We start from the raw sequence: 26,750 nt of genomic DNA on the forward strand, positions 1-26,750 counted from the left end.
AAAAGTCAGGGACTCTGCAGGGCCTTGTTCCTTCGGGAGGCCCTAAGGGAGAATCTGTTTCTTTGCCTTTGCCACCTTCTAGAGGCCACCCACATTCCTTGTTTTGTAGCCCCATCCGTCTTCAAAGCTCGGAATGGCCAGTCCAGTCTCTCTCGTGGGGCATCACTCTGATGCTGACTTCTGCTTCCCTCTTTCACATGAAAGAACCTTTGTGATTACATTGGGCCCACCTGAATGATGGCTCTTCAAGGCCTGTTTGAACTTCCATTCCCCAGAACTGCAAGATAAATTTGTGTTAAATCCCTTAGTCTGTGGAAATCTGTTACAGGAGCCATGGAAAGCAAATACAGCTACATCCACCAAAAGGTTTGGTGCGATGGACTGATAGGCAAGGGCAGGAGGAGGGGAACGAAGTGGTCCTTTTACTGTGATGAACTCCGTGTCACATGAAGGAGTTTGGGTTCTGTCCTATCATAGATAAAATATGGGAAACCGGAACATGAAATCAACAGACCGATGCCAAATTTACTTCCTAAAAACACGGTGAATAACTAAACCCCAGGTTTCACAGGGCAGCTTGATAAAGGAAGTCCAGCCAGAGGTGGTCAGTGGCCAGTAGAGGTCTGGAACCAGCATGCTGTAATTCAGGTCTCTGAATTCATCTGAAATGGCAACACTTGTATGCATGTATGAAATTAATAGCTTAAAACTTTGATTCACAATAAGAAGGACGTCATAAAGCAGCAGAGGCAAGTCACATTTCACTTTGTTTCTGCTCATTGTCCTCTAACAGTAGTCAGCTGTTCTGCTGTCTGTGTACCATGCACATGTGAGCAAGGGGCTGTGAAAGCTAAAATTCAACATAATTAACTTGAGAATGTTGAGATTTCACATGGGCCAACTCTGACCAGTTGGTAATAGCTGCTTGCAATGTCAAGGGCTTGTATTGGTTCAGCTGGGAAATTGCCACAATCAATCACCAATGTTGGGATGGGCTTCCATATTTGACATTGACGTTGGGGGATGTGGGAGTTGACAGCTATAATACTAGATGAACTAACTTCTGGGTTTGAATATTAGAAATGTAGTAATTATTTTCAAACATATTCATTTAGTCTCTTTTATGTACAAGGCCTCAATATCTACCTTGCAAAAAATGTGTTGTCTCCTGGTTAAATTGACATCATTGTGTCCGGAAAACCTAAACTGAAGGATTCATCTACCTTAGTGTTATATGAGTGGCTTTGAATTGAAACTGAACTCTATGTAAGAAAATCAGATTTTTCAGACAATACGGTAAAAGAAGCACTGGGTTAGCAGTATCTGATACTGGAAACAACAGTAAGACTTGACTAAAATTTATCCTAATAAAAGCAAAACTTTATATTGTATAGCTAACATCCATTTGTATAGCTTCATAAGACTTTTACCCAAATGTTCTCGTATAATGTTGCAAAAATAATTGTTTTCTATTGTAAAGTACTAGGTCAGTGTAAACCATTCCCTCTCTCTTAAATTTTAATAGGGAAAAACCAGGATGTGGTAGCCGGGTCTTTAGGAATGAGAACCACCAGCACTCTGTGGTAGAGTTGTGCTCTATCTGTGGGCAGGGAAGGAAAGGAGGCATTTTAAACAACTCCCATGTAGTTAATTGGGTTATCTGTGTCAGGCTTTGCAGAAGTGCAGAGGGCCCACCTGCTGTGGCCTTTGGAATACTGTACCCTTAACTATTCCCAATTTTTGTTTTTTATTGCTCTTTCTCTGAGGGCTTGTCCACTGCTTTCCCTGGATTCTAACCTGGGTCCTCTTGTCTTGCTTGTGGCCCCCTGTGTTCTTTCTGGCTGACTTATTTTTCCTCATGACTGCATCAGTCACCCATGCACCAGTGTCCAGCCTTTCTCAAGTCCATATTCCATCCATTCATTGATTCATTCAACAAGTAGTGACAGGTTGAAATTTTAATCTAATGAAGGGTAAAATGTGCAAAAAGACAATTATAGTGAAAATAGGAAGTTATGAGTAAAAGGTGATGAGAAAAGGAGTGTCAGGGGCTACCTGGGGAGTCCTGGAGGGCTATTGAACCAAGACCTCAAAGCTAGGGGTTTGCCAGATGTGCAAGGTAAGAAACGGAACTTGGCTGGAGGTGGTGCTGTGGGGAACTACTGGGAATTCGGGAAAGAGAACTTGCTGGGGTTGGGGGGATGGGAGGAGGGAGAGCCGGAAAGGGAGGCTCCAGAAATGCAGTTAGGGAGGTGAATGGGAGTCAAAATGTGAAGAATCACCTAGGTCCTTCGTAGGACTTGAGTTTCACACTGTTTACACAGCGAAGACATGGAATATGCTTTAGATCTTTCAGAGTCAGCTGACTTTAGTAATGACATGGTGCGTGGATTGGAGGCAGGTCAGCAAGGAAGGAAGGAGTCCAGTAGAGATGATGAGCACATAACCCAGGGGAAGCCCAGAATGTGGCAGCCCGATATTGAGGAGTGAGAATCATTAGAACTCAGTGATTGATTTGTTTCTCAGAGCAGGGAAGGAAAGGGGACATTTTAAACAATGCCTTTGTAGTGAATTGGATTCTGTCTCAGGTACAGCAGAAATGTGGAAGGTCCACCTGTCTCAAGGGATAGTGGGGTCACAGCATCTCTCAGGGGTTTTCCTACCAAAGGCAAGACTTTGCAGCACCAGAGAGACTAACTTCCATTGCCTGTACTTAACCAGAAGACTTCAGGCAGGGGAGGAGCTGCAAAGCCCACACACAGCACCCTGTGTGAGGGAAGAAGTCAGAACGTTATCACAGGGCACAGACTTTGTAAGAGAGACATAAAAGAAAAAAGAAATTAATTCCCTGATGGTCCCTTTTGGACTGAAGCATTGGGGACTTGCTAATGAGACTGAAAGAAAATTGTTGTGGGTTGGACTTCCCTAGTTCTGGATTGAGAGGATAACTTACTTAGAGGCTGTGCTGAAATTGACTCTGGAGTCAACAGGAAAGAGGAAAGCTTGCTGAGCAGATGCTGAATGTAATCCCAACCCCTTCCTTCCACTGCTGAGCAGATGCTGAATATAATCCCAACCCCTTCCTTCCACTGAGGATTTGAATTTGCTGATGGTGTGAGGAAGAGCATAAGGGAAGGGTTTGCTCCTTGAGAAAATACATGGGTTAGAATAAAGTGCTCCAGAATTGTCCACTTCTGGGACCCACTCAGTTCAGGTGCAGGCTGAGACGAATTCAAATCATTCTCATCGGTTTACGAAAGCAGTACGTCTCCTTAACAAGATAGAATGCATCTGTTCTCAAGTCTTTACCTTTCATATGTGTGTGTATATAGATGAGGTCTTGCTCTGTTGCCCAGGCTGGAGTACAGTGGCATGATCATGGCTCACTGTAGCCTCAAACTCCTGGGCTCAAGTGATCCTCTTAACTCAACCTCCAGAGTAGCTGGGATTACAGGCACATGCCACCATGCCCAGCTAATTAATTTTTTTGTAGAGATGAAGTTTTGTTTTATTGCCCAGCTGGTCTCAAACTCCTGGCCTCAAGCTGTCTCCAGACTCAGCCTCCCACAGTGCTGGGATTACAGACATGAGCCATTGCACCAGACTGCATCTGTATCTTTCTGTTCCTTCTTGAAATTAGCAAGGGCTCTATATTTGTGGCAGTAATGACCACCCTGAGGAGATCAGCCAACTCCTTTCTTCTCCAAAGGCCAGACTCCCCTGCAAGGAAGTAGGTAGATATACAGTGACTGTGCTTAAAGATTCAAAACCCTTTTTCTCTGGTCCTAGGCAGGGAAAGGTATTTGAGTGAAGACTAAGTTAGTGTTTGACTTCCAGCACTTCCTGTTAGGTCTTTACTGCCCAGGATGGCTGTGGGTAGCATCAACTCTTTAGCAACCAGTGAGCGTTCTTGCTTCTCAGCTGCTGTTATTAAGTTCATCTTGAAAATTGCTGCTTACCTGCTAAAGCTAGGTGCTGGGCTTCACTGCCCCACCCCCGGCCAGGCCTGCACTTCTGTCTGCCGGCTCCCTGCCGTTTCTGCTGGCAGCCCTACGTTGATGGGAAGGTGGTTTTTTGTTGTTGTTGTTGTTTTGTTTTTCTTCAAGGTTTGGACAATCCTAGATTACTTGGTCTTTGAGTCCTGCTCTGGTTAGAACTTCTCAAAGGTAACCTGTTTTTCTCCATTTCAAAACACTTTTGCAGAACTTGAAATTCATTTCCAGAAAACATCTGAGAATTACCGATCCTTTGCCTTAATGGGGCCGATCATTTCTCCCTGTGCCTCTGTACCCAGGACCTGCAGTGGACTTTCGATTTCTTCTTGCCTTTGTAAGGCATCTCATCTCTACCTCCAAGTTATGGCTGCCTCTCCTCCTTTCACTGGGGTGTTAGTTCTTGTGCCTAAGTAGTGGATCAAATGTCCCAAAGTCCTCTTTATCGTTTCTCCTAAGACGCCCCAGAGGCCTTCTTCTGGAATAGAATTTCTGAAGGAGTTCTCTGCTGTCCCAGAGCTCTCCAGACAGCCTTCCACAGCAGATCTACTGCGTGATGCTTGCAAAAACCAGTGCCACCTAGGTTTTTATTACTGGCATGCTGTGTTTCTTTCTACCCTTATTTATCTAGACTAAACCATTACTCTTGCTAGGAGAACTGTCTGGTCTCCTTTTATACATTCTGTTATCTTCCCAGCTTGGCCTCCTCTGAATTTCTATGGCATTTACCTAGTTTAGCGCATGATTGCATATTGCTTTGTATGCAGGTGTCACCAAGATTCTAAGCACCTTTGGGATAAAGGCCTGGTCTTAAACTGTTTTTAATCCCCATAGTAATTGGTACTAAATGGATAATAGTGGCCTCGTAAGTACTTTGAGTTCATTTAATTGATATGACTTGCTCCTAATTGTGTTTATCACTTAGATAAAGTTGACTGCCCAGTGGAGAGATTGTTGAGATCACCTGGAAAGCGTGCTCAGCCTAACAGGGCCTCTTTCCATCGAAGCTGAGAGAAAAGCAAAGTGGAAACCACTAAAGCCCTATTTTCAACTTTCCTCTGGTGGTTTTAATTGCAACAATTTGCCATGTTGTCACACTGAAAAACACTTAGGTGGAAGACTGACCTTAACCACTAAAGTCAGGAAGATTATTAAGATGGAATCAAATTCTGAAAAAGATTGCTTTTATGAACAAAATTGTAAAATAATTAGTTACACTGTTATGAGGGTTGCCGAGGCTTTGGCATGCACTCAGTGACCACCGTGTGCAGGTAACAGGAGCCCTAGACTGAGAGAAGATGTGGGCTCTGCAAGGGGCTTTTTCTGTAGCGTTGGTGGCTTGGCCCTGGATTCTTACACTGTTGTGTGAGCAGAATCACAGGCCTGTCCCGACCTTAGAGTGGTGCTGAGGCTCCGATGAGATATCATCCGTCGGGGTGTTTTGTAAGCCATAAATGCTAAGTGAATTGTAAGGGAAGTTATCATAGCATTCTTAGTAAGAATTAAATCCAGTAGGGCTTGAATTACAGGATCTCTTCTGTTTTTCACCGAGATCCAGTTCTTAGTGAAAGAGCCTATAATGACACTTTACATGGGAGATTCAGGGAAGTGTTCACGATGCAATTCCACTTTGTGATAATGGGCTGGTAAAGAGGAAGGAGGAAATGCTATTTAACTACCCTCTCCAGTTATTGAGTGCATCTTTTCAAATAGATGAAATGGTATCCTGATGAAAGAGGAAACCCTAGGTGATCCAGTTCCTGTGCTGTGAATTTGAATGGTCTTAATCAAACAACCACAGACACAGGAGTGAGGGACAGTTCGACATTTTGAAATATAAATTAAGTAGGCGATTGCTTTTCCCTTCAACAATAACAAGAACATACATTTCCGGCATCTCCGCCTCCTCTTCTGTGCTACCCTGAGCCTCTGTTCTCAGGCCTGTCTTTATCACCAGGCTCTCAAATTCCACTGTAAGCAAATGATGCATTTCTGAGGACTCACTTAAAGAAATCTTGGTTTATACTTAATTCTGTGGTTAAAGAATAGACGTTTTCTAAAACTGTCTAAGAAGTGAATAGAATTTGTACCAAAGGCGAGCAGTAAGTTAGTAATAGGTCTAACTTAAAGGGCATATAAGTGGAATACATTCACTCAGCAGTTATTCAAGTGTTTGTTTTGAGCAAAGTGTGTTTCTGAACAGTAGGGATACATCAGTAAACAGCAGCAATGACAGGAGCACAGCCCTCTGAGAGCTCTCATCCTAATGGAGGCACAGTATGTAAATACATAGTAGTTAATGCTCTAAAGGCAAAGGCAGGGTCAAGGTAGATAGAGCGTGATGGGGTGGGCACTGTTTCACATAGGTGACCAGGAAGGGCCTCGCTGATTAAAGGCCTGAGGGTTCCAAAAGAAATGTTCCAGGTATCCCAGAACTCATTTCAGATGGTGGAAATAGTAAGTTCAAGGATTCAAGGGTTTACCCATTCCAGGATTAGCAGAGCCCAGGGAGGCTGGTGGGGAGTGAGCGAGCATAGAGAGGTTGGATATGGAGGCTATGTGTCTGCCAGAGGCCTACTGTCAGGCCATAGCAAGGCTGCCTCTGGCTTTTACACTGAATGATGAACTGCTGGGAAAATGTACATTGTAATAAATTAAGAATTTTAGTGTTTTATTTTCATTATATTTTGAGGCATTCCCCATGCACAGATTGTTACTAATCATTAAATAATAAAAGTAATGAATGCATGGTGCTAAGCACCATCAACAAGTATTTGAATGCCAACCCTTTTTTTAATGGGAGAATTTTGTTGATGATAAAAATTACATTCCCAAGTTGCCGGAGTAGACACAAGACCTCTCTGAATTATCAAGTGAAATGAAGGTTTCAAGGCCTAAAGACACGGGCCTTGGTCAGACTCCCTGTGGAACAGCTCAGACTTACACAACCAGCAGTTCTTGGTCTAAAGAGGAAAAGCTGGGTCTGTGGCACGGCCACAGGCACTTGGTTCATCACCTGCCCTTAGTCCAGGTAACAAGGTAAAAGTAGTGAGGCTCAGGCTTCACTCCAGGTTGCTCTGGAAGTGAAGCTGGAGGGAGAAACCTGCAGCTGTGCCCAAGAGGACCGGCCCATCCTCCATATAGGAAGTCCTAGAGGAATCTGGGCTGATTCACATCTGCAGTGAGATGAGGGCATCTGGAGAGGGTATGAATGGAGCGTCCTAATACTTTGAGAGCTTGAATCCATTTATTCCCTCATTTTATTGTCCAGAATGTAAGGGACACACAAGAAGTTGTCTTGCCTGTGGAACGCAAGTTCTCACGGGCTGCGTGGTGCACAAGCTGTGTCTGTGGCCATCTGCCAAGTCACAAATGGCTTGGCCATCACAGTGCTTTGCCCTATTTGTATTTACTGCAATGGAATTTTTAGCAGTGCACCAAGAACTCCCTTGTTCTTTCCCTTTTCTCTTTACCCCTCACCATTTCTTCCCTTTTCCAGTGCAGTCTTACTCCTGGTTGTCATGATCATATTATGATAGCTTTGGAAAGGACCTAAAAGATGAGTCTACAGCTCGGAGAGATCAGCTGACTCCCAGGGGTCATCTTGTAAATAAAAAATTGAGGAAAGGAGTGAGTATCCTCACTCCCAGCTTGTGAGTCTTAATCCTAAAATTCTAAGCTGGTCTGCTCCTCACACGTCACCCGAGAATTTCTGTTCTTGACTTTAACCTCAGAGCCCAACCCATCTCTCATCCCAGGCACCTGATCCTATCCGTTTGCTGTATTATAATCTCAGCTCCACGACTGCAGGGAGACCTGCAGTGAATTCTTCACACTGGCTGTCGCTAAGAACACTCTATGTGTTTCTGTTAGAAGTTGTTCTGTGTCTCGGTTGGGTACTATTAATACTATCTTTCAGGCTCATGATGAGTTAAGTAGCTTTATTCTGAGCTGTCCCACCACAAAATAATTAACCAGCCTTTGTAAGATTGTATGTGAAATTACCCTCCCAGTTCCAGAAAAGGGGGTTTTGTTTGGCCAGTTGGGAAGCCATGTGTGCACAATCAAGTAGGTGGGAGAGGTAGGAATTGAGAAAGGCACTTGCATTATCCAAGGATCCAGAATTAGCAAGAAAATGTAAACTCACAATTATTTCAGGTCCTGAGTCATATTAGGAAAGCATATTAAGAAGATTGCCCTCTGATTTATAGACAGTGTGCTGTGTGGGCTGCAGAGAGGACAGGGTTTGCTTCCTCCATCCAGGCAGAGCGTGGGCAGCCTGGACTTGTGGGCAGGCAGCCAGGGATCAGCACCTCCATAAAGCACCTCCCTGGTACATGGCATCCTCTAGCCATTTTTCTAGCCAAAGAAGAGTTCTGACTCACTGATGTGTCCAGGCTTCCAGACATCCATCAGCTCCTGCCTGGTTTCACTCTGAATATAGGAGCTTCACACTAAATACAGCAGCAACTTCTTGGAAAATGGGCTTGAGATCAAATAAAAATAATTGAAAGCTGGCAGAAGTAGTGCCATCTACAGATTAGCAGGTGACATAAATTCATTGGACTGGAATGAAAATTCAAATCTCTACATGCATACTCCAAATGAGTAGGAAGAATGTTTTGAAAGGACATAATTTTTTAAAGGAGGGAAGTGTTGGAAAAATATTCTAATGAAAAGAAAGACAGCAGCTAGAGATGCTTCTGTTCCAGCTTAGATTGAATATAGACTCTAATAAGGATGGTGTCAAAGATCAAAGAAAAATGTGAATACAGCATTGTAACCCTTTGATGTGCATTGTGATCCGTTTTAGGGCTTGGCCTGGCAGCATAAAGGCCCCATGCACCAACGTGTCTGTCCCATTTCTATTCAGTTTCCAGATTTGACTAATTCCTTGGATCATCAGACTTCCGGAGAAATGTCTCTCTGATCAATTAAGGATGACCCAATTAATACAATGAGCTATGATGGTGCCACTGCACTCCAGCCTGGGTGACAGTGAGATGCTATCTTCATACGTGAATGAATGAATAAGAATAAGAATTTGACATTAAGTATGTGCTGAAACATCAATAAACTCTACCAAATGATATACCTGTGATTAGAATAGCCTTCATTGCATGTTTCAAGTGCTAGAACAATTTAATAATTGCCTTTATGGAACTGAGAAAACAATCCCAGTCCTGATCTGGGATTATTATTAGCCATCATGGTCTTTTTATTTTGGTTCTAAGCCACTAAATTAATTGCATGACCATGTGCAATACCGTACCTTCTCTAGGCCTCCATTTTTTAGAATAAAGAAAAAGCTTTATGAAAAGATACCCAAGTTTTTCCAAGTCTAATGTTCTAGTTCTGAGAAGAGATATGTAGACGTGTTTTTATCTTGCTTAGTAATTATATATCTATAGAGAGCAACTTTTAATGTAATTTTTCCCTGCTCCTTTATAAGGGTTTGTGATTCTCTTTTTCTCTTTAAAAGACTGTAGTAAAGGTCCCTTGAATGTCTCCCTTCTAATGATCAGGCTTAACCAACATTTATGTTTAGTAGGCTATCAGCAGTATGTCATCTCCATATTAGAGTGATTTTTTAAAATAATGATTCGATGACCCTGGGCAATTTAAACAGTATATTTCTGAGAGCCTTATTTTGTATTATTTTTAATCAGAAAAACATACCATGTGAACAAAGTGTGGAGATTCAAGAATGATTTCTTAATATTATGCCCCATTAAAAATAAAGTTTTATGAAGATGGCATCTCTGGGCCTGTAGTTTGTTTTTAGGTTTGAAAAACAGTGATTTAACACAGATCAGATTCTGAAAAGTATGTGCCTTCTGTGTATTAAAAAAAAAAAATAACAGCATAAAATAAAATTCTGTAGAGGCCGAACGTTAGTGTAGTTGGAGTAATAATGTTGTGGCCCCTCTCAGTTGTTCTATGGGCTTTGACAGTTCATCTGGTGGCTGTTCACAGCAATCCAGCAAGTCTGGGTATATATTTAGTTCCACCCATTAAGTAGCTGGAAATTTTCCTAACACTACACAATTAATAAGTGCATGTGGTACCAAGAATGCATGAGGTCTCTCCTGAGTCTCATTTTCCTCCTGAGGGACAACTACTTTAAAAAGACAGGCTCTAATTCTTCTCATGGTGTGCTGCTGTATAGCTCTTAATTTGTGAGTTTTTATATTTAAATGTCATGACTGTGGCTTGTCATCACAACACCGTCCATCAGCCCGGGGTACAGAGAGAGGAGATGGTGAAGCTAGGAGGAGCAGTGAGGAACCAGGCGGGAGCGACCATGTACTCTGCCAGGTCGCTGCTAGCAGACAGGCCCTGATCCAAGAGTGACAGCGGAGTGCTGCCCAAGGGAGTGGTTTGTTTGAATTTCTTAATTTGTGTATTCCACTGACAGTGCCAGGCATTGGTTTTTAGCAAATGAGACACTCCCTTCCTAAGAGCTGTCTGTATAATCATAGGTACTGCTGGTCAGGAGGTCTTGTACTGCTGCAACCTGTTATCAAATAATCATTCTGTACATTCTAATTCCTGTACTTCTTTGCATCTGCCCACTTCTTTCCTTCCCCGCTACTTTTGGTTCAGGCCCCTGTTCATTTCCTTCCTGGATATTGTATAATACTAGTCTCCTATTCAGCTCTACATTGCAGCCATACGAGGATCAAGCTGATTTTTGTAAACACAGAACTAGCCCTGCCACTTCTCCTTTTCAAAACCTATGAGTGCCCCCATCCTTGGCATTACATACTGTCTGGTCATTATCTGGGCCAGCCTGCCTTTCCAGCCTACTTCCCCCTCCTCTGTTCTTGCACACACTACCTGGCCATCAATGCCTAATTACAGACATTTCGCCAGGTTCTCTGTAATCACCCTTTCTTTCAATTTCTATTCCTCTTTTGGGTCAGCTTCTCTCCCCTGGTCCACTTGGGGACTTCTTTAAAGAATCACTTCCAGAAAATTCTTCCTGGCTCATCCAAACTATATATTAATACTTTGATCTCTTGTCTGGTGCCCCAGTGGATCTTTGACACCCTGTGATGGGCAGCTGTCACACTGTCTTATAATTGTCCATGTATGTTCCTCTGTCCCCTGCCAGATTCTGACAAGAGGGGAAAGGCCTGAGTCTCACCTCTGTGTGCCTCAACCCCTGGCAGTGCGCCCAGCACAGGGTCATTTCTCAGGTAATGCATATCAATTTGGATTGAACTGATCCCCTTTAGATGCCTCTAAAAGTAACCTAAAACCAGTGCCCTTTCATACTTTCCTGTGATTATCACATTTGCCATCTGAATTAGGTATTACCTTTGTGTGATTAGAGGCTTCGAGAATCTCTGTACAGAAATAGACTCTAGAACATGGACAAGAAAGGGCAATATGAATCTCTGTAGTAGGAATTTGGACATTGAGATGAGACTTAGCTGATTTATCACTTAAATGATTTGACTCTGGACTGCAGTAATGGCTAAAGGAACATTCTTGTTCCACAGATTTCTTGGCCCTTGACTTTAGATTCCCGTATGTATCTGTTTTCATGCTGCTAATAAAGATATACGTGAGACTAGGTAATTTATAAAGCAAAGAGGTCTAATTGACTCACAGTTCCACATGACCGGGGAGGCCTCACAGTCATGGTGGAAGGCAAAGGAGGAGCAAAGGCATGTCTTACATGGCGGCAGGCAAGGAAAGAGCTTGTGCAGGGGAACTCCCATTTATAAAACCATTAGATCTCATGAGACTTACTACCACAAGGAAAATATGGGGGAAACCACCCCCATGATTTAATTATCTCCACGTGGCCCTGCCCTTGACACATGGGGATTATTACAATTCAAGGTGAGATTTGGGTGGGGACACAGCCAAACCGTATCACCATAGTTTATATTCAGAGATCACCCTGATTACCTAAAATTCAGTATAGTTGATGCTTGAACAACGTGGGTTGGGGCACCCAACCCCTCCCCATGCAGTTGGAAATCTTTGTGTAATTTTTTACCCAGAACTTAACTACTAATAGCCAGTTGTTGACCAGAAGCCTTTCTGATGACATGAACAGATCATTAACACATATTTTGTATGCTATGTGTATTATATACCGTATTCCTATAATAAAGTAAGCTAGAGAAAAGACAGTGTTATTAAGAAAACCTTAAGAAGGAGAAAATATATTTGCCATTCACTGAGGGGAAGTGGATCATCATAAATGTCTTCAGCCTCGCCATCTTCGAGTTGAGTAGACTGAGGAGGAGGAGGAGGGGCTGGTTTTGCTGTCTCATATGTGGTGGATGTGGAAGAGGTGGAAGGAGAGGCAGGCACACTCGGTGTAACTTCTGTTAAAAAAAAAACAAAACTGCCTATAAGGGGACTGAGCGGTTCAGACCCATGTTGTTCAAGAGACTCTATGCTGATCCTGAAAGATGTTAGGTGGGATAGAATGGGCCTATGAGAATTTTGTTCCCTTTTTTTATTTTAATTGCAGAAACAAATTTTTAATTTTTGTTTAAAAAAGACATGGATATTTTGAATTCATTATGATATATGGGAAAGGAAGTGGCAGAAACATATTCATAACTGAAATGGCTTGAGTTGACTACCAGTTTTGAAAAGATAGCATTCATGTCTTAATGAGTATTTTATTGCCACTTTCCAATTCATATGAAATTGGGCTTTCCCCTCCATGCTTCATGAGTGTAACCCTATGAAGAATGTGTTTTCATGTACAAGGTAGCTTATGTGCCTGTGGCATCATTCCCACGCAAATTAAAATAGGGGTAACTCTCAGTAGGTGTTGCAACAAAATCCAGTTGTATCACTCTACGAATTATTCATCAGAGTAGATGGGGCAATACCCAAATTGACTCTGCCAAGGAAAAACAATAATATTCATTTAGTACAAAACACCCCTTACACAAGAGTTCCTTTTCCTTCTAGCTCCAGAAATACGTGGGCAACAGTCTTATTGATTATAGGTGGAGGAAGAAGAAATAGGACTGAACAAAGCATTTTATTAAACATTTTTAGATAAAATACAATGGCTGGGAGGTAGGGAAGGGGTCCAAATAAAGAACATTTGATATTTGCTAAATATTTCTCTTTTGTTCTATTTATAGAAAATAAAGTAGTCTTTCAGAGTTTTCCCAAAGATTATGAGGTTTAACAACTTGTCCATTGTAGCTTTTGTTAAGCCTGGTTTTGAAATCTGTGGTCTTTGTTCTTGTATTTTGAAGGACTGCATTTTAAGCTGCTGGATTATAGTACTTAGGGTTTACTCTTTGCTGGCTCAAATCCCTTTCACAATGTTAGATTGTTATTTTACTCTTTGCTGGCTCAAATGTCTTTCACAATGTTAGATTGTTATCAGCTAAACTTTTTTTTTTTTTTTTTGAAACAGCGTCTCGCTCTGTCACCCAGGCTGGAGTGCAGTGGTGCCATGTTGGCTCACTGCAACCTCCGCCTCCCAGGTTCAAGTGATTCTCCTGCTCCAACCTCTCAAGTAGCTGGGACTACAAGAGTGCACCACCATGCCCGGCTAATTTTTGTATTTTTAGTAGAGATGGGGTTTCACCATATTAGTGATCCACCCACCTCAGCCTCCCAAAGTGCTAGAATTACAGGAGTGAGCCACTATGCCTGGTTCAGCCAAACTTTTCGTGGTGCTGTCTGTAAGATCCTAATCAAACAAGCTGAAAAAGTACATTTGCAGAATATTTTGCCAGCATCCAAAGTCATGTGATATCTTATGTTCTTCCGGCAACACATTGTAATTTGTTCTTAAATAATTGCCACTGGATTCCATATAAGCATGGCTTCATAGAGCAAGTGTGTAAACATGATTATGAGTGCCTAGCAATATGGAAATCCTCCTGAACTATATGTATAAGTTTTTGCTATCCAGGAGCTCTTCTTGTAATCGAGAAGGAATTTCCTCAACACAAAACAGAAAAGTGCAAGATCATACACCAGGGAGCAGTGTCAAGTTTGGTAGGTGCACATGCCGTGGGGTGATGAGAAAGACTAGAAGTTTCTACCCTGTGAGCTCTGGGACTTGCAGAAAGGAAGGCAGAAGAGGGCCTGGAGGCTGGATGGGTGGTCAACAAACATCATCTCTAGGTGGCACCCAAGCTATTTGGTGCTCCTCCTTCCTACCCAACTCCAAGCCCATAGCATCTAGAGAACATATTGAAGTTATCTGTACATCTTTCCCCTACTAGACTGTGAGTGGACATGGTCTGTGGTTTATTGAGCTTTGTGGCACTTCCCATCCCCTAAATCCTGGCAGTGTGCCCAGCACATAATAAATACCTTTTGAAAAATCTGAAGTGAAAGAGTAAATTGAGAGTGAATTCTTACTGAAACTCTTAATTCATTAGTGTTAATTTGGTACTTTACTTTGAATCAGTTTTCACAGAATTTTAGAGTAAAATGCTTTTATACAAACAACCTGTAAATGATGCATTATGTCTTCTGTACCTTAGTAACTCTTCCAGATGGGAGAGGATGAGAGTAAAAATGAGGAAGAGGGAAACTATTTTGCTAACTGAAATTCCTGCATAAAATGAAAGTCTCTGCTTCTGTATCTCATAAGGTCTCTAAGGGAACTAGATTCCATTTCAGAACAGTTGCTGTGTTTGTAGCCCAAAGCACCTGCTGACATTATTAAAATATAATAGCACAGCAGTGTCCCCTTCTCTTTACTCTGCTAGCACAATGTGTTTGCAAGTAGAAAGCCAAATATGGAGAGCCTCTGTTTGAAAACAGAGTATCTTGAGATATGCACTTTAAAATTCAGTTTGATTTTCCATTTGTTGCATTCTCTTTAATTGGGGGAAAAAGTTGTATTTACCACCCATATTTATTAGAACCCATCTCCCAACCTGTCTTGTCTCTGATTCTCCCCCATGGTATTTAGCCAGGCATCTGCTATGGCTTGGGCACCAGGGAGTCAATAATGAGTGACCCAGCTCTTGCCCTCAATATGCTCACCACAGAATACACCTAAGGGGGCAGCTCATGCATTCTCAGACTTGAGCCCCTGCAAAGGACCCAGTGCTGAAAGTCATTTATAATTACTTGTAATTTATAATAACGTTTTAAAGAAAACTCAAGGTCTGGCTTTTAGAAGACAAAACTTAAAAATAGATTTGAGAAGCATAATTTCAATAAAGGATGGTTTATACAATGTGCTAATAATTCTTGTTTATCAAGGCAACAGTACATACATGTTTGATATACATTTGATTGTGAATCCTTATAATTGTCTTGTACTTGCCCAAGACACACAGCCAGTGAAAGTGGTTCTGTCCAGAATCCTGGCCTTGTCTCTCTCTCACCCGAGGCCATGCTCTTCACAGCTGTTCTGTATTCAGTAGGTCAGCTTTCCAACCACAAAGGAAACCACAAGTTTAGCCAAGTAAAGAAAGACATTTGCAAAGTCATGGCAGGGTGTCTATCATGCCACTGCAGTCTGTGCTATCTCCCTTGGCCACAGGGTTTCAGCTGGTGGCGTAATGTGTTGGCTTCCTAGGGTAGGAAAGCACTCCAGTTTAGTGGGGTGTATGGAAATCTATGGCAAAACAAAACTCTTTTCTTTCCTACTGAAAAAAAAATATGATCTGAAGCTAATTTATCATCACCAGGTGCCCCTTCAGTGTTACTGTAAGCAGAATTGAAATAACAACTTCTGCCTTTGAAGAAGGCATGGCTATAGGATTAGAATGAAATGGAGGATAGAGGACTAGGTGAAAGTTAGATCTTTGGATATAGAAGTGCAACCAACCATAATGTCCGGTGATGTTCCCCGGCCTGTGGAAGGCAGATGAGATTGAAACCAGGGCGTACATGAGTGATCTGGAGCCTGTAATGTAACAGAGCAGAGAGCGCTAGATGAGGTGGAGCTCATAGGAGCATGGGAAGTTGAATGAGACAGTAAGGAACATTCTGGAAGCTGTAATGGGGAGTTAGGAGAATGCCAGAGTGATCTGATGCAGTCCTTCCAAATGCCGGCAGAGCCCACGCCATGACCAGTGACGTAGACTAGAAGTCACGTTTATTGGGAGAGAAGAGGTTAAGGAGCACCCAGGTGAACAATTAGGTCCTCCACAATGAAGGCAGGTAATGTGGAGGAAAGAGAGCTTGTCGTGGTAAATGAAAGCAGCCTGAATCCATTTTTGAGCTCTATGAAGTAAAATATAAATTTAATATACAAAATACATTTGTTCCTATAAAAGCTATATGTTTTGATATCAAAAAACAAAATTATGATTTCTGTGAGAAATATGATTACATCCAGAACAATCTTATGTTGTGTTTCATTTAAAAAGTACATAGGTTTGGCTGGGTGCGGTGGCTCACGCCTATAATCCCAGCACTTTGAGAGGCCGAGGCAGGTGGATCACCTGAGGTCAGGAGTTTGAGACCAGCCTGGCCAATATGGTGAAACCCCATCTCTACTAAAAATACAAAAATTAGCCAGACATGTTGGTGGGCACCTGTAATCTCAGCTACTTGGGAGGCTGAGGCAGGAGGATTGCTTAAACTTGGGAGGCGGAGGTTGCAGTGAGTCAGGATCACCCCACCGCACTCCAGCATGGGTGACAGAGCGAGACTCCATCTCAAAAAAAAAAAAAAGTATGTAGATGTTTGTATTTTAGTTGCATTGCTAACATTTTATAGTATTTTTAATGGATGAATGCTAATGTTTATGTATATATATTTTTGTTTCCTTAAAAACAGGTTCTTGCTCAAGTACCAACTCTATGGACCCAGGACAGGTTTGTCCCATGACCTGCTGTGAACAGTGTGTTGTCTGATAGAAGATTCGGTTGGCAAACCATCTCTCTATTGCCTTACAGAGCAAGCAAAGAAGATGGATCGATTGAAGAGCCATCTGACTGTGTGCTTTCTACCTTCTGTGCCCTTTTTAATCCTAGTATCCACTCTAGCCACCGCTAAGAGTGTGACTAACAGCACTTTAAATGGCACTAACGTGGTCTTGGGCTCTGTGCCCGTAATCATTGCCAGAACTGACCATATCATAGTCAAGGAAGGGAACAGTGCCTTGATTAATTGTAGTGTTTATGGCATCCCTGACCCACAGTTCAAGTGGTATAATTCCATTGGCAAGCTGCTGAAAGAAGAAGAGGATGAGAAGGAGAGAGGAGGAGGTAGGCTTTAAAGTTGTATCAAATGTCATAATAAAATACCAACAGGAGCTTTGGAGCCAGCACCCATGATGTTAGTTCTTCTCATGCAAATGATTTAAAGATCTCATCTTGTCTTGTTTTTCTAAGGCAGGAGAGCGAATATATATCCTTAAGGATTCAAAGAAGCAATTAATTCATTGTTTTCATTCATTGACACAAAGACAAAGGACAAACACAGAAGTCTTTTAAAAGGCGTCTTGGAATTTTGTAATGTAGTACATCCAATACATTATAGAGACAAATGTAAAGTGGATTTTCCTAAGTAATATATTCAATTTTTAAGGGAGTTTTGTTTTCTTTCATGGAGATGGCTGGAATAAACAATATAGCCATTGTTTATCATTAAATGTTCATTTAATTCATTGGCTGTGGATTTAAAGACCACACTTCTGAAAAGAAACTTCAGTGCAAGTCTCAGCCACTGGCTGGGATCCTTCTGTATTCCTGGAGTCCTGGCTGCAGTTTCTAGGCTGAGGCAGGGAGGGAGGGACGATGCAATAACAAGGAAGGATGTGGGGCAACAGGAGACTGCTTGGTTTTTAATAAATGCATTTGTGACCAAAAAGTGTGAATCACCTCACTCTGGGAAAGACTAGCCGGAGAGAGGATTGGGTCTTTGGGAATCAGTGCATTTCTTGTTTTAGATGCGAGAAGTAATTATCTGAAAACCCAAGCCTGGTCAGATTGACCAGAAGGAGTTAATCTGCTTTCCTAGGCATTTACTGTGTGAAGTAGAGGGGTTGGGGTGGGGGAGTGAAAAGACCATTGTTCTGAAATAGCAGCTTATTAGTTTCTTCCATTCACATTGGCCTCCTGTTCCACAATTCTTTAACCAATGAGCAATCCCCAGAAGAGTTTCTGCTGCAGGAAAACCTACATTTTAGATCTCTTTCCCTCATGTTATCTTAATTGCCCTGAAAAAAAGAATAGAGGCTAATGCTGTATATCTCCTTAGGAGCTAAGTGAATGGAGTTTTCTTGCAGTTGCCTACTTCTGGTTCACAGCTGTGTTCCGAATGGTTAAGGCTGCTAGCTGTCTAATTGGCCGGATTGTGGGGTTTGCTGTAGTGCTGTCACTCACATTGCTTTTGGTTAGCCAGTCAAGGTTGTAGAGCATTATAAAGCTTCTTCCTTTAAGTCAAAAATATTATATATTATGAATCGTGTTTAACCTAGGAGAGTCGAACTTTTACCCACCAAGAGGAATTGTGGGACCATAGCAAAAGTAAATTAGAAGGCACCTTGGAGATGTTATAGTTCAAATGCCCCTTTACTGAAATTTGCCCAAAGTCCTGCTATTATTAAGTGGCTATGACTAGGCCTGTAATCCCAGCACTTTGGGAGGCTGAGGCGGGCGGATTGCCTGAGATCCAGAGTTTGTTACCAGCCTGGCCAACATGGTGAAACCCCATCTCTACGAAAATTACAAAACTTAGCCAGGCACGGTGGCACACACCTGTAATTCCAGCTACTCAGAAAGCTGAGGCAGGATAATCTCTTGAACCCAGGAGGTGGGGGTTGCAGTGAGGAGAGATCACGCCACTGCACTACAGCCTGGGTGACTCTGTCTCAATTTTAAAAAGTGGCTATGACCAGAACCTTTACTACTGACAGTGGAAAGATGAGGGAACACAGCCCCTAGGCCACAGTGGTTTTGGTTCCTACAGCCCCTTCCTCCAGGACAAGTCAGAAGGCAGTGATGTCACACTTGTGAACAGGGGGCAGTAGCCATGGTAACAAAGACACTGCAGCCCAGGTACCTTAGCAGGTCTTTCTGCAGGGCTGAGCCATCGCTAGGGAACCCAGGGCAACTGAATCAAAGGGAACAAAGACCCCAGACCTGGATCTCCCTTTTACATGGACCCTGAAGCAAAGGTTATCCCTGGGTATTAAAGAGCTGGGTTGGGGCACTGAACTCCTCAGTCCTAGGGAGGAAGAGAACTGTGGGAACAGCATAGTGCTGGGACCTGATTTCAGTTCCAACATTTTGCGGATTATCCCAAAGTATAGTATCTTACTGCTTCTGAGTTACATATGTGGTGTCTTAGCGAAAAGGTCCTTGGAACTGCTGACTCAGCATTGGCAAGCTGACTCTGCACCATGCCTCCTTCATCTGTATATTGAGGCATTGAACTAGTTGGTAGTCGTATTTGGCTTCATTTTCTTTTGTTTGTGGGTGCTAAGATGGACTATAGTAGTAGCCTGTCAGTAGACTCCAGGCTAGTGGCTGCCAGTCAAAAGCCTTTGGCGCAGAGAACCGCTCCCTCAGAATTCAGCACTCTGGTTTGTAGCCAGCAGCCTTGCTGATAAATCAGTTAGCTATTTTAAATCTCTTTAAAACTTTCAAGTTTTAAAAAGAACTCGTGATACTAGTACTTGATGTTCCAGCTCAGCTTTTGTAATTACAATGCATGATGGTAATTTCAGAGCGTAAGCAACATGGGATAATATACAAAGCAGTGTACCTAACAACCAGGCAATATGCAGAAAACAACAGAAACGAGAGATTCTTGCTCATAAAATATCAGAATCTGAGAGCTGGAATGGCCTATTGGTAAACCCATAGTCTTTAACTTTTCATTTTTGATGGGGGAAATGCCCATATTATAACATGGACATAGATTTCCATTTTTCAGGCCAATAGGCAGGAGTTTAAATGGAGCAATGTTTTTTTTTTTTTTTTTAATAACTCAACAAAGAGGTGATTGAATATAGTATGAAAAATACTGGACCAGGCACCGTGGCTCACGCCTGTAATCCCAGCACTTTGGGAGGCCGAGGTGGGTAGATCACGAGGTCAGGAGATTGAGACCATCCTGGCCAACATGGTGAAACCCCATCTCTGCTAAAAATACACAAGTTAGCTGGGTGTGGCGGCACATGTCTGTAATCCCAGCTACTCAGGAGGCTGAGGCAGGAGAATCACTTGCACCCGGGAGGCCAAGGTTGCGGTGAGCCGAGATCATGCCACTGCACCCGAGCCTGGTGACAGAGTGAGACTCCATCTCCAAAAAAAAAAAAAAGGAAAAAGAAAAGAAAAATGATACTAATCTCCTAGAACCTTATACACTAAGACTACTGTTAGAACCAAACTAACAAAATTATAATTTTCATTAACAACTGCCATTTACTAAGTCCCTGCACCAAATGACATATATTATTTCTAATCCTTATAATAAGCCCCACAGTGAAGTGTTATTAATCCTCATGTATACAGATGAGAAACCAGGTGAAACCAGAGGATATGACACAACCAGAGTGTGGCCAGCGGGTGTTCATTTTCCCTCCGTGACCCACCACATCATCCTTTAGATTCCCATAGGTGAAAAATGTTGAAGAGCCTCTCACCCAGACTGAGTGAATGTGAGAAGAATTCCTAGATGGAAAAGGCATCCTCACTACCAATAGCAAGGTCAGACAGTGTTAGGATTTGTGCCGGAACGTGTGTGTGTACATGGCATGCACATGCACAAAAAGGCGCTCAAAATCATCGGTGAGTCACTCAGGGAGCACACTGCCATTCACTTTGTGATTAGACTGGAAAGGAGCAATTTCATGTCTTGTTTCTGCTGAAAAGCTGAGAGAGCTGTTACTCATGCCGGCCCCTCCAGGCCCAGAGAGAATGGGGCTATTTCCTGTCATTGGCAGGAGCAGCAGCTGGTTTGCTTTGCTTGCCTGGTGCTGTCACTTCAATTCCACAGGATCAGGAGAGGCTCATGTATGATCTCTATCTGGAAGACTTTTGTTTTTGTAGTTCAGCAAGATCCTGTTTGGGGTAGTCCACCCACCATAAAGCAGACAACGTGCAACAAGCAATAACCACAAATGGCCACGAAATATACTGTTTTCAGTTTTCCTTTTGCTAGAAGTGAGTAGAAATGTATAGTAGCCAGGAATTAAGTCCTAACTATTTCAGGCACTAATTATCCAGTGTATTTTCACTGTTGCTTCTTACTGTGACTTTAAACCATTTACATTAACATTAGCACCTAAGATAAGTAACAAGGGTTTCGAGAAAATCAACTGGTTTCAGCCCTTGTATAAGTTTGAAATTCCTCTGTTAAGTTAGGTTTTTTACTTTTCTTGTGGATTTGTTTTCTGTACTCCTGTAGTGTCTGGCTGCCAAAAACAATTAAGCACTGAGTCCACAATTGTCACAACTGCTACTATAGTGCTAGGGAATTCATTATTATAAATTTTGCCTCTAGTTTACATTGCTCTATTGTTTTTATCCCTCTACTTTTGCAGGTTTCTTTGAATAGATTGTAATATGCCTTTTAACTAATTCTGCAAGGGACCATGACAAACTGTGTCAGCCAGTGTTAAGACTGTAGTTATCACCCCCCTACTTAATATTTACATATCAAGAGGTCAGTGTCCATGGCATTAAATGTAAATTATCCTTTACCTCTAATATATCCTATATTAACGTGTTATACTGAATTCTTGTTTAGTATATTAAATATTTGAGATTTAAAACACTCATCAAGGCCAGGTGTAGTGGCTCATGGCTATAAGCCCAGCACTTTGGGAGGCCAAGATGGGAGGGTCACTCGAGCCCAGGAATTCAAGATCAGCCTGGGCAGCATAGTGAGACCCTGTCTCTGTGGAAAAAAAAAAAAAGTTAGCAGGGCTTGGTGGCACACATCTGTAGTTCCTGCTACTGGGAATGCTGAGATGGGAGGATGGCATGAGCCTGGGAGTTTGAGGCTACAGTGAGCCTTGATCACACCACTGCTTTCCAGCCTGGGCAATAGCAAGATCCTATCTCAAAAACACAACATCAAATGGTACCAAACACAATTTATGATTTGTGAACATATTATTTATATATTATTGGAAAATATGTAATTATGAATATATGATTGGAAATTCAGAAGAATCACACTATAGAGCCTTTAAGGAAGTTCTTTGACTTTTCTGAACCATAGTTTTCTTGTCTATGAAATAGAGATAATCCTTTTTTACTAAAAGTGGGATTGTAAGTCTTAAATGCTTAGCAGAGGTACCTGGAACATAGCAAGCTCTCAGTAAGTGGCACTGCTATTATTGTTAATATTGTACTATATCCTCACAATAATATGTTTCAATTGCTAAAATCCCTGTTTCTTAATATAGTGTGTTTTGTAAAGAAAGGAAAGAGTTTTCTGGGTAATTTAATATTCTCTCAATTTCTCAACCTTTTCAAAACTCAGTAAATGCAAAACAAATTCGTATCCCTTAAATGTTATTTGAAATTTCAAAATAATGTCCTGACTGCTATGACAGTGAGTTTGGGATTCTCATCAGAGGTCTCCTTTCCTGGTGTATCACTTCTGTGTACAAAGGGCCTTTGATATCTAATGTGCTTCTACCTCAGAAGAAAGCAGTGTATGTGGAAATTACGAAGTATTATGCACCAGATGAACTTTGCATTTGCCTAACCCCGTGGTTCTCAGCTGGGACCTATTTTCTCCACAGAGGACATGTGGCCAAGTCTGGAGATGTTTTTGGTTGTCATAACCAGTGGGGTCAGGCGGGTTGTGCTCCTGGCTTCAAGTGGGTACAGGCCGGGGTGCTGCTAAACAGCCTACACTGCACAAGACAGACTCCAACAATAAACAATTATCCAGCCCCAAATGTCAATAGTACCCGAGATGAGAAACTCTGCTCCTAAACCAAAGGAGCAACCCCTTGGCTAACTAAAGAATCATTCCAAAGTAGATCCATAGAAGCAGTTTAATTTACATTACTAAGGTTAATTTTCTGAATTGAGCCATATCAGGTGCCAACCCGGTGACCACCATGTGTGTGTTTCTTCAGTGAATTGTGCTCCACTTGGGATGTGAGCCCAGATAGCTTTAGTCTTAGCAGTGAAAAGACCCTTCCAGATCCATCTCAGATACGATGACAGCTAAGATTCCCAAAATGGAAGTGATCTATGTGAACTAAGAGTAGGGTGCTCTTATTTTGGAGGACCACCTGTAGCTACTCTCTAGAAAAGGCTATTATGAACCCACATGGAATTACATACTTGGCACTTTAAATATTAAGATTACCAGATCAAATTAGCTAGAGGAACAGATGTTTTCTTTTCCAGGAAATAAAAAGACAGTAGGTTCTTTTCAGATATTAGTACCTTGAAGTAGAACAGAACTAGATTCTGAACAGCAAAATCCTTCCATCCCCACCTTCCTGAGTTGAAAGCTTAGCTAAGCCTATATTATCCCAGGCCACCTTCGCTCCACATGATGTAAGAAATAGCTTGTTAGAGCTGCCCTAGTCCTTGCTGAAGAGGTCTCTTGGGAGGGTTGTGGGTGGGGTTGGGAAGGCACAAGAGCACTTGCAGCTTCTGGGATTCATAACCTGATGCTGCAGTGGCTTCAAGGAGCTGTCATCTTCTGCAGAAGCCTTGTAACAGGTGCAGCCGTGCGGTGCTAAATTTGCTTTCAATTATGTTTGGTAAAAAGGCATGAATCCTTTCTCTTCAGTAGCCTATATTTCACAAAATAATGCCACATTTATAGACACAAACACATATGCACACATCTTGTGCTTCTTTGAAGGGTGCTGATTCTACGAAATCCTTGTTTGAGTGAATGTTGTATTTCATTTATTATTTGCATAAACATTTATTGGAACTCTCACTATCTGAATATTTTTAAGTTGGTTTCAAGAAACTAACATACTTGTTTTGGCAGATTTAAATTCTTCTCCTGGGAAAGCATGGGTGTGTGAGGCTTAAGAGCCAAAGTGTCTAAACAGGATTGTTAATACAGTTTTGGGAATATAGACAAACCATACGTCCATCACTGTTTACACACATGCATTCATAAAAAGATGTCTCTGAGGAAAAATAGGTCCTTTTTTTCAAATAAGTGATTGGAAATTTTAAGAGCTTAGCATTTGGGTATAATGTTAATTTTTTTTTCAGTCAGCTTTCTCAAGTTGAATATGTAATTTTTAATGCTCAGTGATCCTAAGGTAAACCTGGAAAGATTTAAGGTTTCGGTAGAAGTGATGTTTGGAGAAAATCTATGATTACAGGATCTGTGGAGGTTGTGCTCTCACTTCCCCTGTGATTCTTCAGGTCAGAATGCATTGCTCATTGCTGCTCCTTGCTGTACAGCAATAATTTACTCAGAAGTTGTTTGTGTGAGCGTTAGTTCTGATGTTGTATGTTGGTTTCACACTAAGTCACAGTCACCCCTGGACTGTAGAATCTCTTGCTGTTTACAGGTTTAATTGTAACCATAGGATGCTGTTGATCTGTTCTCTCATTGCTAGATGGGCTACCTGGCACTGTCCTGTTGAGGAGACATTGGGCCATACCACGTGGGCATCTCAGGTCAGCTGCCTTCCTGGTGGGGAACTGACCACGATTATGGCTTCTCCCAGAGAAAGTGAGCTGGGGAGGAAAGCTCTGAACTATGTCCCTGGGAAGAAACACTGTTCTTAAAAAGATATTTTTATATTACCTTGGTTTGTTTACATCATTACTGTTTTTCCAGTCAACCTAGGCTTGCCTGATTTGAAGAATTTCAAGAAATCTAAGAGTGAGTCATAGGCTACTTTCATTTTAAGTTGAGATAAAATCAGCCTTCCAACAGTGTTACCAGCCTGACGACTACCTGCAGCACATGGGAGTGTCCCTTACCCTACATTCTCAGCAACATTAAAAAAAAAAAAAAAAGGAAAAGCATTAATGAAAGAAGGCTGAGCTAGGCAGGAGTCGGCCATCCAGGCTGCGGTGAGTTGTGTGTGATAGAAAGGCCATGAGCTACCGGGCCTGCCCCTCACACCTACCCAGCCAGGCAGCCGTCACTTTCCACTGCCGGCAATGTCATTAGCGACTCCCCTTTATTCTGGCAACCTGAAAGATGAAAAAGTTGTTTTAAAAATGACTGTAATCTCTATAAATGTCATCATAATTTACATATTAGTGATTTTCTACACAGAGACACCATTCACATTTCTTGTTTTTGCCAATGATCTGTTCGTAGCCTTTTCCTGTTTTTTCTTTTGGGTTTGTCTTGACTTGCTTGATTTATAGCTGTTCGTTATGTTTTAGAGTCATTAAGCATTTGTCTGTCAGATATTCTAGAATTTTCTCCTGGTTCGTCATTTGCTTTTAATTTTAATATAGCATATTTTATAGGGAAAAAAATTAATTTAGTGGAAATCTGATCCACTGGTGTTTTCCTTTACAGCTTCTGAGGTGCTTGAAATGCTTTAAAAAGGACTTCCTATTTCAAGGTTATAAAAATATTTTATATCCTCTATTAATTTTATACTTTTAATTTTACATTTAGATCTTCAGAGTAGTTGGAATTTATTTTTATGTATCACATAAAGGAGGAATTTGCCTTTATTTTCTTGCAAATGAACAGTCATCTATCCCAATAGTCTTCCACCCCACCCCCCGAACCCCGCAATTTGAAACGCAGTCGTCTTCATCTTTAAACTTCCTATGCTTGACTGCATCTGCTTCTGGACTTTCAGGTTTCCTCCCCTGATTTAATCAGAGTTCACACAAGGCCTTATTGGGAAATGGAGCAAGACTTGAGGATGGGGTCTTAACTGGGCTAAGTGTGTGAGCCTGGGACTTGGGGTGGGGAGAAAGGAGGCCTTGCAGTCGAAAGGGAGCATGTGGGAAGGTCCTGTGGCCCCTCTTAAGAAATACAGTAAGGCAAACCTGTCAGGGGAAAAGTCATGTAAATGAGGTTGGGAAGCAGGCGGGGCTCCCGTTCTCCTGCAGGATAGATATAAAGCTCTTGCACATTTGGGGGCCCTCTTGTAATCCGGCCCTGCCTTCCTCCATCTGAGCCCTTCTCGGTTTTCTAGTGGTCAGCTCCAGCGGCTCACAGTGTTCTCTCTTGTGCTCATGTGCTCCCTGTGACCTCAAAAGTTCTTTCTCTTTTACTCCCATTCCTCTCCCTACCTGTGCCAGCGGATCTGGGTTAGCAGTGGCCTCCTCTAGGAAGCCCTTGCTCTCTGTCCCCTTCAGTCCCTCCCAGATGCCATTATACTTACCACATGATGCTGTGGTTGTGTCTCAGCGTCTGTTTTTCTTTTGGAACTTGATTTTTTTTATTGCAGTCAGGGGTCATGTCTCACTCATCTTTGTGTTCTCATCATGCAGCATGGAGCTTGGAACATAGACAGTTTGCTCAATGATATTTGTTGACTGAATTAGTGAACAAGATAAAAAAAGATCACTGCCCTTCTACAAATGTCAGCTTTGTTGTGTGGCATAACCCATGCACTGCAGTACAGCTCAGAAACAACATCTGCTAGCTTTTGTCTTTGCAAAGGAGAGACTATCACCACAACACTGTTATCAACCTCTAGGAGATTTTCACATTAAACTCTTGTGCCTGGAGTTTCTTGGTGAAGACTGTGACAGGTCCCTGGCAATTTCTAGTCTCCAGGAGACATGAGATGCAGCAGCTTTTGTCCTGCAGCTTGTGTGAGCATTTTAGTCTAAAGCCTCAGGTGTGCATCACCTTCCAGAACAGGAGCAGAGAGAGAGGGGATGGAAGAAGGGCATTTGGTGGGGG

General features: G+C 42.1%; 1 protein-coding gene across 5 annotated transcripts in view; it reads left to right on the forward strand.

The window, feature by feature from the left end:
- The first annotated feature begins 15,785 nt into the window (after window positions 1-15,785).
- MFAP3L (microfibrillar-associated protein 3-like) overlaps window positions 15,786-26,750 on the forward strand; it is a 20,997-nt gene continuing 10,032 nt past the window's right edge. The window contains exons 1-2 of one of the 5 annotated variants that reach the window (XM_011959619.1): window positions 15,786-16,150; window positions 16,743-17,173. In XM_011959619.1, coding sequence (XP_011815009.1) covers window positions 16,876-17,173 — 298 coding nt within the window. In that variant the 5' untranslated portion in view covers window positions 15,786-16,150; window positions 16,743-16,875. Of the gene's footprint in view, window positions 16,151-16,742; window positions 17,174-18,941; window positions 19,087-21,048; window positions 21,080-26,750 lie in introns of those variants that run through there. The other 4 variants (XM_011959622.1, XM_011959620.1, XM_011959621.1 and 1 more) reach the window with 4 other exon arrangements.

This window comes from Colobus angolensis, unplaced genomic scaffold, assembly GCF_000951035.1.
Source record: "Colobus angolensis palliatus isolate OR3802 unplaced genomic scaffold, Cang.pa_1.0 Scaffold5, whole genome shotgun sequence".
NCBI lineage: Eukaryota > Metazoa > Chordata > Mammalia > Primates > Cercopithecidae > Colobus > Colobus angolensis.